A 13,314-nucleotide genomic window follows, 5' to 3' on the forward strand; every position below is an offset into this window, starting at 1 on the left:
ATGAATGTAGGCTACCAAATATTTGTCTTATTTTGTGTGGATTGTTTAAGATAGCGGCAGGGTGGGGCTTGCTTGGTAGAAGAATAGTTACCATTAAATAATACGCGGTTGCAAAGGGTCTCGGCTCTTTAGTGCGCACCAGTGGTGAGCTGTGGATTTTTGAACTAAGGGTACTGTATTTTATGACGTCACGTGCGCGCGCACAGGCATGTGCATATAGCCACTTACTAATACTGTATTCAACATGTGATTATTAATGTATTTATATTTCTTATTATTTTGTTGCATTGTTAATTTTTTATTTTCCTTTTAGTTTTATATAAAAAAAAAATTACTTTACTTTACATAGACTCACCCACACATAAGCAGTTAAAATAATCAGACAACTTGTCTTTGTCTTGTCTCAGAGAACTGGGTGCTCTGCTAAGCAATCCCCTTCACACTGCAGTGCAGAGACTGTTGTCTCTCATTGTGAAAGGAATGTAACACATTCAATTCAAGTCCATGGCTTTTCTCCAGTAGCCCAATGTTATGCAAAGCAGCCAGGTAGACGCTATTGAGAATGTCTCGCCACTGACGGCGCGAACCTTCAGATGCTATTGTTTAAACTTTAAGGTGTTAACGACCGCCGCTGACGGTGAGTGCATGTGGAGCACGCGCGAGCCCCCAGCCCCCACAGTCTCAGAACTAAGGGTACGCCGTACCCGCCCGTACCCCCTAGAGCTCAACCCTGGTGCGCACCAACAACTTTAATACGATCGCTCAGTGCGCTGTCACGGAACGGAAGTAGCCTACACGCGCCGGACCGCCGGTAGATGTAGTTTTATTACACATCAACAAGCTGTAGGCATTCTCCCCAAACACCGTGCACTTACATATATCGCGTGCGCGCGAGGGTCTACTCTACCCACGCGCGCGCGCGCAAGGGAGAGCAAAGCTGAGAAGAGATCAGATAAAGTGATAGCGAGATGAGACGAGAGGGCGAAAATTTGAGAGAGAGAGAGAGAGAGAGAGAGAGAGAGAGAGAGAGAGAGAGAGAGTAGGAGAGACAGAGAGAGAGAGAGAGAGTGAGAGCGAGAGAGAGAGAGAGAGAGAGAGAGAGAGAGAGAGAGAGAGAGAGGGAGAGGGAGAGGGAGAGAGAGAGAGAGAGAGAGGACAGACAGACAGACATGTAGCTACACAACGCTAAAAACCCTCAAACTGTTGCCTACATACTTTCCCCTTTTTTGTAAAATTGTTTTTTATTATGTTTTGACAGACAGACAGACAGACAGACAGACAGACAGACAGACAGACAGTGTAAGCAGAGAGAGAGAGAGAGAGAGGAGGGGTGTTGTTCGTCCCAGAGAGAGACGGCTCCAGGCTCTCACACACAAATACACACACACGCGCACACGCACGCGTGGAGCGCAAACAGCTGACACGCAGTGTGTGTGTGTGTGTGTGTGTGTGTGTGTGTGTGTGTGTGTGTGTGTGTGTGTGTGTGTGTGTGTGTGTGTGTGTGTGACTAGTTGTGATGGCGCATATAGAGATGTGCACACGGACACGCATCAACTTGGCCGTAGGAGATAACGAACGGACCGCTTCTTTAATTTTTTTTCCTTCTCTCTTTTGCAACGTTTCAGGTTCTGTTTTGACGACTCACTGTGTCACACAGACAGACCTGTGACCAGAACATGGACCCATTAAGAAGAGATACGCACATACAACTTTTATGGTAAGTTAAAAAGAACACATTTTGACAACCATATGCTGCTTCAACTTTTGCCATCACTGTCTATCTAAAAAGGTCTTGTGTTTTTAAACGTTGTTTAAAAGCTAGACAAATTCCAGTGGTGTAAAGTAACTAAGTACATTTACTCAAGTAATGTATACTTATAAGTTTGAGAATGTTTTACTTTACTGGAGCATTTTCAATTTTCGGTAGCCTACTTTTACTTCTACTCCAGGCAAATCTTGTACTTTTTACTCCACTGCAATTATTTGAAAACTTCAATTACTAGTTACTTTGTAGATTTTGACTATTATTACAAAACATACATTAATCACTTTAGCCCTATACATTTGAGCCATTTGAAAATAGCAGATCTACAAGCTTCCCCTGAGCTTGTAGATTTTCTATTTTCTAAAGATGTATACATTTTATATATTTGAAAACTTGTGAAATGGGACATTCTGCATAATGAGTACGTTCTACTTTTGGTACCTTAGCACATTTTGATGCCAATACTTTTGTACTTTTACTCAAGTAAATTTTGAATTCCGGACTTTTACTTGTAACAAGGGTATTTCTACATTTCTGTATTGATACTTTTACTGAAGTTTAAAAAAGTGAGTACTTTTTCCACTACTGTCATCTTCACACAGACTCTCCATCCAGAGTCCAGGCAGACATGCAGCAGGAGCGCCTGTTGAAGGTGCTGGTCATCGGGGACCTGGGAGTTGGCAAGACGTCCATCATAAAGCGCTATGTACACCAAATCTTCTCCCAGCATTACAGAGCCACCATCGGGGTGGATTTCGCACTCAAAGTGATCACCTGGGACCACAAGACCGTGGTCCGCCTGCAACTATGGGACATCGCCGGTGCGTAAATTCAGTTTTACACCCTTCTAGACTATAGCCTATACTGTCAGTGGTAGAAGAAGTACTCAGATATTTCACTTAAGTAAAAGTAGCAATACCACAATATAAAAATACTCTTTTTCACATTAAGCTATCATCTGGGAACCCCCTGAAATCATTTGGTCACCCTATGGGAGGTGTTATGAGAAGAATGCATCTTTTGTATTTTGCTATGTGCAGGGCAGGCTATACTTCGTAATGGTTATCAGTATCTCACTCCTCACCACACTTAATTTGATTTACATACCTTCAGACACCCCCCCCCCCCCCCCCCACACACACACACACACACACACAGACATACACACACTCACCACTCACAAAGACCGTATTTATCATATATTTCTTTACCTTGAGGTTCCCTCCGTGCTGAGCATATATGGGTGTTTAACCACATGACAGACTGATAAGACAGTCACACTGTCATTGAAAAAGCCACAGAGAGAGAGATGGACTTCGGACCGACCGATGGCCTACTGACATAGTCTGACATTGTAGATAGATAGGCTGCAAGTGTTCGGAAACTGAGTCAGTGGTGTACCATGTCCGCACACACGCACACACAAATATACACCCTATACGCATTCCATGCATGTATGTATGTACAAATACACACAGCAGGCTTTCCTTGTCACCTTGTGGAAATAAGTTACCTATATTATGCTCTGTATTTGCGTTTGTGACTGATAGCCTACTTGTCTCTGTGTGGGTGTGTCCAGTATCCTCTAGCAGGTCACGGTTTTATTGTTACATCTTGTGTACAGGTACATAAGAGTAAAACTTGTTTTTGTTCAGCTTCCTTCAGACAATGCAGCAGCATAGGTGGTAATAATAATAATAATAATAATAATAATAATAATAATAATAATAATAATAATAACAACAGTAAAATAAGAAAGAGAGAGAGAGAGAGACTAGAGAGAGGACCATTCCAGTGTTCCAGCATGTTAGCTGATTGATTAAGGCTCACTCACTGTGACTGTATAATTAGCCACTATTGATTGAATTATCCAGTTAAGTTCGGTAACCTTTGTTATGACTTCAGAGAAAATGTAAACAGACACAAAAAATAATAATCAAATAAAGCACAATGTGGAAAAAGTATCTGTTTATGTACAGTACAATACATGGCAGACTGTCTGGGGGCGTGTTCTCTCCTCCACGTCATCAGTGCCCATACCCTAGGTGGGGTTGGCGAAAGGGCCTCTCTGTGTGGAGTTTGCATGTTTTCCCCGTGTTCCCTAGGGTAGGTACCCTCACAAAAACATGTAGTAATCCTGGTCTCTATACTGCCTCCTCCTGGCCAGCTGGGGCGCTTGATGGAGGGGAAAGGAACTGGTTGGAATAACGTGTTCCGTCCACGCGCTACATCCAACCAGGGAAACTCTCCCCTGTCAGGTGATAAGAAGGTCAGTTGGCTCTCATGCATTGAAGGAGGCATGAGCTCGGCCCTGGCCTCCCTAGGTTGGCAGAGGGAAGGTAGTGCCCAGGATTACATAGACAATTGGCACTGGGTGTAAAAAATGGGGTTACAAAATCGTGGGATAAAAAAAAAGATACATGGCAGACTGTGATTAGAAAATATCATTTATTGGCGTTGGCTGTAGTAGGGTACTTTATGTATCTGTGAGGGTTAAGAACCATCTTATATGTCTCTTCAAGGTCATTTTGATCAGCAGGCAAGCTGCAGCTGGTTGTCCCCAGGACAAGGCTTGAGTGCAACTCACAAGTAATAGACTAGTCTGTTGACCGGGTGATGGTTCAGAGCAGAACAACAAGAATGCCAGCCATCACGGAAGCGTCCCCCCCACATTTATCCTGAAGGAAGAGTTAGACATGTATCTGTTTAGGTTACTGAGTGTGTGTGCGTGTGTGTGTGGCCGTGTGCATGTGAATGCGTGTGTGTGCTAGTACTGTATGATTCACCAGTATATTAGGAGCATGTGAGGGAAGTTAGTGTCCATGATAGAAGCTTATTTATACACGTAGGACGCGTGCGTGTACACACACACGCACACACGCACACACGCGCACACACGCACACACACACACACACACACACACACACACACACACACACACACACACACACACACACACACACACACACACACACACACACACACACACACACACACACACATTTATTCCTACTCACGTGGGAGTAACACATTCTTTCTCTCTTTGTGTCTCTTTTCTTTCTCTCTCTCTCTTTCTCTCACACACACGCACACACACACACACACACACACACACACACACACACACACACACACACACACACACACACGCGTGCACACACTTGAACACAACTCCATGCTGAGCCCAAGGTTTAAATGATGTCTATTTATTTATGTTGCTAACAATGGCGTTCTGAAAGGTGTCATTCAGACATAATAATGTCCAAACGTTGTCCAAAGCAAGCTGTTACCTTTGGTGTCACAAAGGTTATAAAAGCATGTTTGGTTTTATTTGTTTGGTTTTTACTTAAGGACAAGAAGAATTTACCTCAACACAATTAGTGTTTAATGAATCACTTCATGTCTTAGATTCCCCTCATTGCAGACAGTCTGTTGCTTACAGGTTAGCGTGCTAATCTCTTTACTTACAGCCAGCGCCGGTCGACACGCTGGTACATTTGTGTGCACATCGAGTGGTTAAAGAACATTCACATCATTTTGCTGTGGTGTTGTTTTGTACATTTTGGAACTTTGCTTACCTCACCGTGGCTTGGGACCTGCATACCGCATGTTCCTCCTCCTCTCTAATTTAATGTTCCTCTAGTCTATCGCTGTTCTGTCTAAACTCTAAATGAACTTGAAAATACCCTAAGAAACCCTGCATAACCTTGTTTACCTGATACTGGGGGAATTACAGAAACTAGTTTCAATTCCTTAAAAAAAGAATAAAGAAACTTAGGCGCTGGACTGTGTGTACTAGGGCTTGGGCTGGTCGACTTAAAATCAATATCACAATTATTTAAAACTTTTGCCTCGATTATGATTAATTAACAGCTATATTTAAAAAATTGAAAGTAGCATATCTAGCAGATTTTCACTATTTTACATATCACCAAGTATATCACAGGATTAGGTGGTTAATCAGAGTAATTGATTTGGTCAATTGTAAAAAATAAAACTATTAGAATTTTCCCCCTCCCGCATCGATATGTTGGTATATTTCTTATTTGATTGACCTACATGAGCAAGATTGAGTCAATTATTGGTTTTAAATGTCGGTTTCGATATTTTCGTTTTTATTTGCCCAGCCCCTACTGTGTGTACTCATTTGCCTACGTAAGAATGCTCTCAGTTCCAGATAAGTGCTCCCCCCACCACTGGTTAAATAATAATTAACCAGTGGTACCAGAGACAAAGCCCCTGGTTTGTGAGTAGATGACCTTACACTGCTAAGAGTGAAGTGAGCGAGGTCACTCAATACAATCACTGGAGGGTTTTAGTTTAGTCCAGTTATTCAATTAATTGTGATTGATGCTATTCATCGTACAACAAAGTATATGTCTTGTCTCGCTCTCATATACACATCATCACTCATGTTTACCTACCACAGCAGAATAGCCTGCAGCTATAAAACATAATTCATATCTTTGTCCCCGTGTCTGCTTCTCTCTCTCTCTCTCTCTCTCTCTCTCTCTCTCTCTCTCTCTCTCTCTCTCTCTCTCTCTCTCTCTCTCTCTCTCTCTCTCTCTCTCTCTCTCTCATATAGACACATCATCATTTATGTGTACCTTCTCTAAAACAGCCTATGGCTTTTCAAACGACATTTTGTTAAGTTTGTCATCTCTCATTACTTCCCCCAGGCCAGGAGCGCTATGGCAACATGACGCGTGTGTACTACCGAGAGGCTGTAGGGGCGCTGGTCGTCTTCGATATGACCAGACTGTCCACCTTTCAGGCTGTCCTCAAGTGGAAAGGTGACCTAGACTCGAAGGTATGATATATAAATCTGTGTGTGTGTGTGTGTGTGTGTGTGTGTGTGTGTGTGTGTGTGCGTGTGTGTGCGTGTGCGTGTGCGTGCGCGTGCGTGTGCGTGTGCGTGTGCGTGTGCGTGTGCGCGTGTGTGTGTGTGTGAGAGAGAGATGAATATGTCAATTAATCAATGGCAAAGTACTGTGCTGTCTCTGCCATGATTGGTAGCCGCCACATATGGCAGAGACGCTGTTACTTATACCCATAGAGTACTGAGTGATATGCTTATTGTATCATGAAAACATATTTCATGATTTAGTGAATGTAACCTTAACTGTACCTTTAATATTTGTGTCCTTGTATGCTCTCCTCACGTGTGTGTGTGTGTGTGTGTGTGTGTGTGTGTGTGTGTGTGTGTGTGTGTGTGCGTGCGTGCGTGCGTGCGTGCGTGCGTGCGCGCGAGAGAGAGAGAGAGAGAGAGAGAGAGAGAGAGAGAGAGAGAGAGAGAGAAATATGAATGCGTCAATTAATCAACCTATAGAATCTCTGAAGCCTCATTAACCTTACAGGTTAATTATGGGATGATGATCAGATGCTTAATTTGAATGTAATAAAACCCAGGGCAGAACCATTGCACATTTTAACGCTGTTAAAAGCTGTACGCATGCTTGAACATCTGTCTTTGTTCCTAAATGCTGAATTAAACATTGTGTGTACTGTAAGGGCAATTAATCATTTCTTTGTGCGTTTTGTGATCATTTGTTCGTGAAATGCACCTGAGCTCAGCATCTCCTGTTAATATTCAGAATCGTACACTATTCAAATTCACATACAGGGTGTTATTTACCATGATGCATTGCTCTCAGGCACATAGAAAAACATTATATACAGCGAGATAAGAGAAGAAAGTAACATATAAGAGAAGATAAGAAAAAGTTATACAAGTAAGTATAAAAGGAAAGGAGATTATGGGCTCTTCGGTGGGCTGGTGGAAGGATACAGACAGAAAAGATGAGAGAGGGAATAACGACAGATGGAGGAGAGTGAGAAGGGTGTGAGTGAAGGGAGTGTGGAATGAGGGAGGGTGGGAAGTGAAGAAGGTATAATAGGAAGGGAGGAGGAGAGCACTGTTGCCGGAGAGAAATAAGCAACCAGGTCTATGAAAACAAGCCCAAAAGAAGCGACTAGGCCACATGAGCCTATACATATACATTGGCTATTTGAAAATAGCCGATCTGCAAGCTCACATCTTGTCGCGATGCAACGCCTTGTGAGCTTGTAGATCTGCTTTTAGATCTGCTATTTTAACATTTTGAATATTTTTTTAAACATTTTAACAACACAAATCTGGTATGACACACACAAATACAGTACATATTCATTTTGGGGGGTTCCTTGACATGAAAATGTTTGAGAACCACTGGTTTAAACAACATTAGGAAACAAGCCCAAATAAGCAATACACTTTAGAAACAAGCCAAAACAACCACCAATATTTACAAGCTACTTTACAGAAAAACAGCTCACTTATAATCACTTATAATGAGAGAACATGGCAACACTGAGGAGAGGAGAAAGGGAATGAGAAAGGGAGTAAGCACATACACTCATACAGTCACACATTAGCACACACACATTCATGCACACACATAAGTACACATATTCTCGCCATCAAAGGTCTGGGAGAACAGAAAGGTCTTATATCTGATTTTGAAAGGGCACACAGTTTCCACACGTCTCAAGTCATGAGATAATTCGTTCCAAAGACTTTGGCCAGGAGGCCACTATCTGATGATCTGAGAGTCTGTGAGCCATTGAGCAGACCTCTCTCTCTCTTGTTCTACAGAGAGAACAGAGAACAGACATTACCTAGACTTTACCATTTAGTCTTTCTACAATTATAAGGATCCAATAAATGTGACAGCATTTTATCGACTATGGGTTTAGCATCATCCTGTATTTTGTCCTTTTAGTCATTTTGTAAGAAGAGTTTAATCCGTGGTGGAAGCCAATGTAGTTATTATTTAGTCACAAGCTCTTGATAATACTTTTCATTAGTACAATATTTATAAAAGAAACACAAACCCCATTTTCACTTTGAAAATCTTTCTAATATAGAAGACCTACAAGCTCACAGACGCGTTGTGAGCGTATAGATCGCTATTTCTGTTACTTTTGCGTGACACTCTTGTACGACGAAGTAGGACATTAAAGGAATTTAACATCTACTCAGGCTTTTGTTAGCACACCAGACCGTTTTTAAGTTGCTTGATTCAGTATAGATATTTGATATTCATTTCATCAGACACGCCCCCCTTCCTATATAAACCTATTGTAACTTCAAACTACATTTTAACCATGTTAGATTAATTGAAAACACATGTCCTTGGTTCTGGTTACTGATATTGGCCTTCTAATGCATGAGGGAGCCGTGTTTTTTCAATTACTTTTTTACTAGGTTGTCTGATAAAATTAATATCAAATATCTAAATACTGAATCATGTGACTTAAAAACTGTAGATGTTAAAATGACCCCAAACATGTTTGAAAGTGAAATATCCCTTTAACATAAGATTTTGAAATATGGAGATACAAGGTTTCTGCCCGACACCAACGGTATGTTAAATTGGAATGAAACTCGTAAATGTTACCTGAATTAGTGATGAGTGAGTGAATCAGTGATCCATGACTAAATGAATACAGTTTTTCTTACATTCCTACTTCCTGGTTCATGTAGGTTGCCCTGGCCAACGGGAGGCCGGTTCCCGCCGTCCTATTGGCCAATAAGTGTGACCAGCAGCGACAAGGCCTGTGTTCCAAGCTCCCCAAGATGGAGAGCTTCTCCAGAGAACACGGCTTCGTCGGCTGGTACGAGACCTCTGCCATGGTACAGTATGTGTGTGTGTGTGTGTGTGTGTTTGTGTGTGAGTGTGTGAGAGGGGGCGGGGTCATTTCTGGTGTTAAAGGACGACTTCACCACTTTTCAACATATCTTCATATAATAGGTCCTCACTAATGCTCATGATAAAATGGTACAATTTTTTTCTAATCAGTCTGTGTCTCAGAGGAGGGCTGTAGACACTTCAGAAACCCGTCTACCGGTGACATCATCGATGGGGAATCCAAGCTAATAGAAACTGCAGGCTTTGTATTCCTGGAAAGTTGCAATGCAATAATAGATCCCATTGTTCTCGCCTTAATAAAAATCTGAATAAAAAAATTGTAATCTTTTTGGAAAAATAAAACCTGCCTAACGATGATGTCACTGGTAGACGGGTTTCTGGACTGTCCACAGCCCTCCTATGAGACACAGACCAAGTAGAAAAAAATGGTGTCATTTTATCATGAGCATTAGTGAGGACCTGTTATATGAAGATATGTTGAAAAGTGGTGAAGTCGTCCTTTAAGGTTAGACTTTTCTATGACCAGTTACAAATTGCGGACAGGTGCTCTTTTATGGCGGTTTTGAAGGAGGGTAAGGAGTCTAACTTTTTGATGTCTGTTGGTAGGGCATTCCACATGTTGGTGGCCTAGCAGTAGAACGCATTTAACCCCATGTTTGTGCAGAATCTGTGTTGAACGAGATCAGTGAAGCTCCCTCTGGTGTTGTGCCTGTGTGTGCGTCTTTCATGTTATTGAAGTAGTTTGACAGTAGGTGCATGAGTTGCTGTACTCTGTCCTCTACCCTGAGCCATCCCACCCTAGAATAATGATCAGGGGTTAGGTGAGGTTTAGGTGTGAGGCCAAGTAGTAACCTGACCAGTGTGTTTTTGAGAGGTCTGAAGCCTTGTTTTTAATGCCTTTGTGGTGCTAGAGCACCATGTGGTGCATGCATAGTCAAAATGGAGATCTCTGTACTGTCTGCCTATGTCCCCTTTCTCGAGATACGTGAACTGCAGACGGATGGGCGGACATACGTACAGAGATTTAGTGCATTTATTGTAAGATTATAGCTCCACTATTCTCACAGAAGGTTCAACCCAGAATAGGGACGCTATAGGGTTCATTTGGTTAAGGGACTGCTTGCTCAAACTGGATGTTTACTGTGATTTGTCAGTACGGGATTGTAGCAGCTGGTGGTGGTGGTGGTGTGGTCCAGGGTCATTGCGGAGGTGGAGGTGCAGTCTGTTTGGACAGAGAGGTTGACCCGTTGCCCGACTAACAACACTCCCTCCTGCATTGTGTACAGTGTACACACACTACACTTCCAGGATCGCAGGGGCAGCCGGGGACGAGCAAACATGAAGGGAAGCCTCTGCAGAGACAAAAGCATTTGAACAGCTGCCGTTTTTTTTGGGCTGGACTTGGACAGAAGCCGTTTTAGAGCAGTGGTTCTCAAAGTATAGGGTCTGGGGAGGTGGTTTCAGCAGACTCGCCAGCAAAACAAGTTAATATAGCATAAAAAGCTGTTTAACCACTTTAAAGCTGCACTATGTAACTTTCCTCTTCTACCCCAGATTTGAACCCGGCTTCCTGCGCAAGTGCTGACATTTCTACCATTGGGCTAATAGAGCCTGCCTGCTTGCTCAGGGGATAAGTTGAATTTTGACCATTAGGTCAATATTTGGGGCAGATCCTGTGTCTAGGTGAGACATGACCTTTGACACGATCTAAGGGTCTCATAATGCCGCTTTAACCCTATATACAAAAATAATCTTTATTGTATTTCTTTAATAATTGACAAACACAAATCCTGTATGGGTTGTCCCTGCCACAAAACCTTTTCAGATGGGGACCTACGGCCAAATATAATTTGAGGGTCGCTGACATGAAAAGGTTTGAGAACCAATTTTTGGGGGAGTGCCCGTGTGGCTGTTTTTCGTTTGTTTGTTTGTTTGTTTGTTTCTACTGTGGGAACAAAGACTGTCTGAATGACTTGTGAAGGACTCTGTTTCATGTAAGACTGTGTGTGTCTACTGTCTAATGCTACAGGGAGTGGGGTGGAGTGTTGGCAAGGCCGTGTGACTGCAGGCTGCGCTCTGTTAGATCGCTAATGTGAAGCATATGTTTGTGGCTGTCCTCAATTATATTAATTTGATGCTAGTTTTACTCACTGATTACATGTTTGTGTATTCGTGAGAGACTTTGAAGTGCACCGTGAAAACGCTTTACATCCCTTCTTTTCATCTCTCTGCCTTTGCCTGCTTCTTTCTCTCTCTCTTCCCACTGTCTATCTGTCTATCTGTCTGTCTCTCTCCTGCCCGCCTCCCCCCTCTCACTCTATCTGTCTCTCTCTCCATCTCCTGGTTCCTGAGATGTGTTTGTTTTAATGAAAAGGCACATCGCAAACTATATTCATTCATGCACTCACCATTACCACACTACGGTACATGACATCACACACACCTCATACTAAGGGCCGCAATGGAAACAAGCTGTGCGCTTTTTTTGCGTTAGGTTATCCTTTTGATTATGGTGGGTCAGATGTAAGTTACATCATGTGACATATCGTCTCTGTCGGGTGGAAACCTCATATGTCCAAAACTGTTACTTTTCAGGATTAAAATTCAAAAGCATCAAAAGTAGCAGATCTACAAGCACGAAACGCGGCGCTTCGCGATGCGTTTCGAGCTTGTAGATCTGCAACTTTTGATGCTTTTGAGTGATGCTGTAGTATGATCAAGTAGGGAGTTGATTTACGAAAAAACACAAAAAGTAAAAATATGGAGGTTTCTGCCCGACAGCTACGATATATGTTTTATTTCATGATCAATAAATGTATCAATCAATCAATCAATCAAAACTCTCTCCCTCTCTCTGTCTGCAGGACAACACTAACATCGACGCGGCCATAACGTGTCTGGTCCAGAGCATCATGGCCGCCGAGGAGGAGCGGGCGGCGAGCGGCGCCTCCAAGAGCGAGCCGGACCCCAGCGTCCTGGTCCTCCCCCGCTTCGACTACAACATGAAGGAGAGGGGACTGCCTGCCTGCTCGGGGTGTGGCAAGTTCAAGACCCGAGACAGAGACATTGAGTGACGGACGGACGGAGGGAGGGAGGGAGGGAGGGAGGGATGGACCAACCGACCACATGGATTAAAGTTATCAGTCGCCACAGATTTCAGTCATTTGGATTCCATAGAAGTCAGCATGACTTGGAAGTATGTCATGCACCGAAAATCTATAAGCTTACAACACGTCACAGAAGCTGATAGATAGCCTATTTTCGGTTATTTTATATTTTAAGATTAAAGAGTATTTGAAGTGATCAAACTAGCAATAGAATACATGTACAATCTTCCAGAAAATCCTAATGATCTCAGATATTTCATATCAAAAGCAAAGGTTAAAGCCTCAGTCTGCATTTTTTTCAACTGGCTGGCTGTATCAAAACATCATAATTCTACGTTGTGCTAATTATTTATGAAACACAGTGCTAGGCTTCTTTCATGCCAAAAAATGCAGTCATGAGATTTAATTTTTGCTTTAATCCATGCAACCAACCAACCAATTAACTGGAGCAGGACGGGAGTAGAGGATAGAGAGAGATAGGATGAGGAAAATGATGTAGGAGGACTAGAAACAGAAGAAGAAGAAGAAAGAGATTGTTTCATTGTAAACACAAGAACTACTGTTTATGTTTCATAATTATGTAGTCACACTGTGCCTGCTACACGCATGAATTTACTGGGTGAGGTCTGAAGTAAAATAGCCAAAAATAGCAGATCTTCAAGCTCACAACCCTAACCCTGCAAACAGTGTGCTTCGGCACCCTGGAGCTCTGTACCCTGTGACTACAGTACATGACTAACTTTCACTTCC

The 13,314-nt window shown here is 42.6% G+C and overlaps 1 protein-coding gene across 2 annotated transcripts; it reads left to right on the top strand.

Annotated features, from left to right (window-relative positions):
* The first annotated feature begins 1,332 nt into the window (after nt 1-1,332).
* Nucleotides 1,333-12,532, top strand: LOC311035240 (ras-related protein Rab-38). Of its 2 annotated transcripts, none has more exons than XM_084043327.1 (6): nt 1,333-1,449; nt 1,512-1,717; nt 2,368-2,586; nt 6,446-6,576; nt 9,292-9,441; nt 12,322-12,532. In XM_084043327.1, the coding sequence occupies exons 3-6, from the start codon at nt 2,394-2,396 to the stop codon at nt 12,529-12,531; spliced, it is 684 nt and encodes a 227-aa protein (XP_083899453.1). In that variant the 5' UTR covers nt 1,333-1,449; nt 1,512-1,717; nt 2,368-2,393; the 3' UTR covers nt 12,532. The 2 variants fall into 2 exon arrangements, with proteins under 2 accessions (XP_083899453.1, XP_083899452.1); XM_084043326.1 differs by having other exon boundaries at nt 1,337-1,439.
* The last annotated feature ends 782 nt before the right edge of the window (nt 12,533-13,314 follow it).

The sequence above is a fragment of the Gymnoscopelus microlampas genome, assembly GCF_963454915.1.
Source record: "Gymnoscopelus microlampas genome assembly, chromosome: 19".
In the NCBI taxonomy this organism is placed as follows: Eukaryota; Metazoa; Chordata; class Actinopteri; order Myctophiformes; family Myctophidae; genus Gymnoscopelus; species Gymnoscopelus microlampas.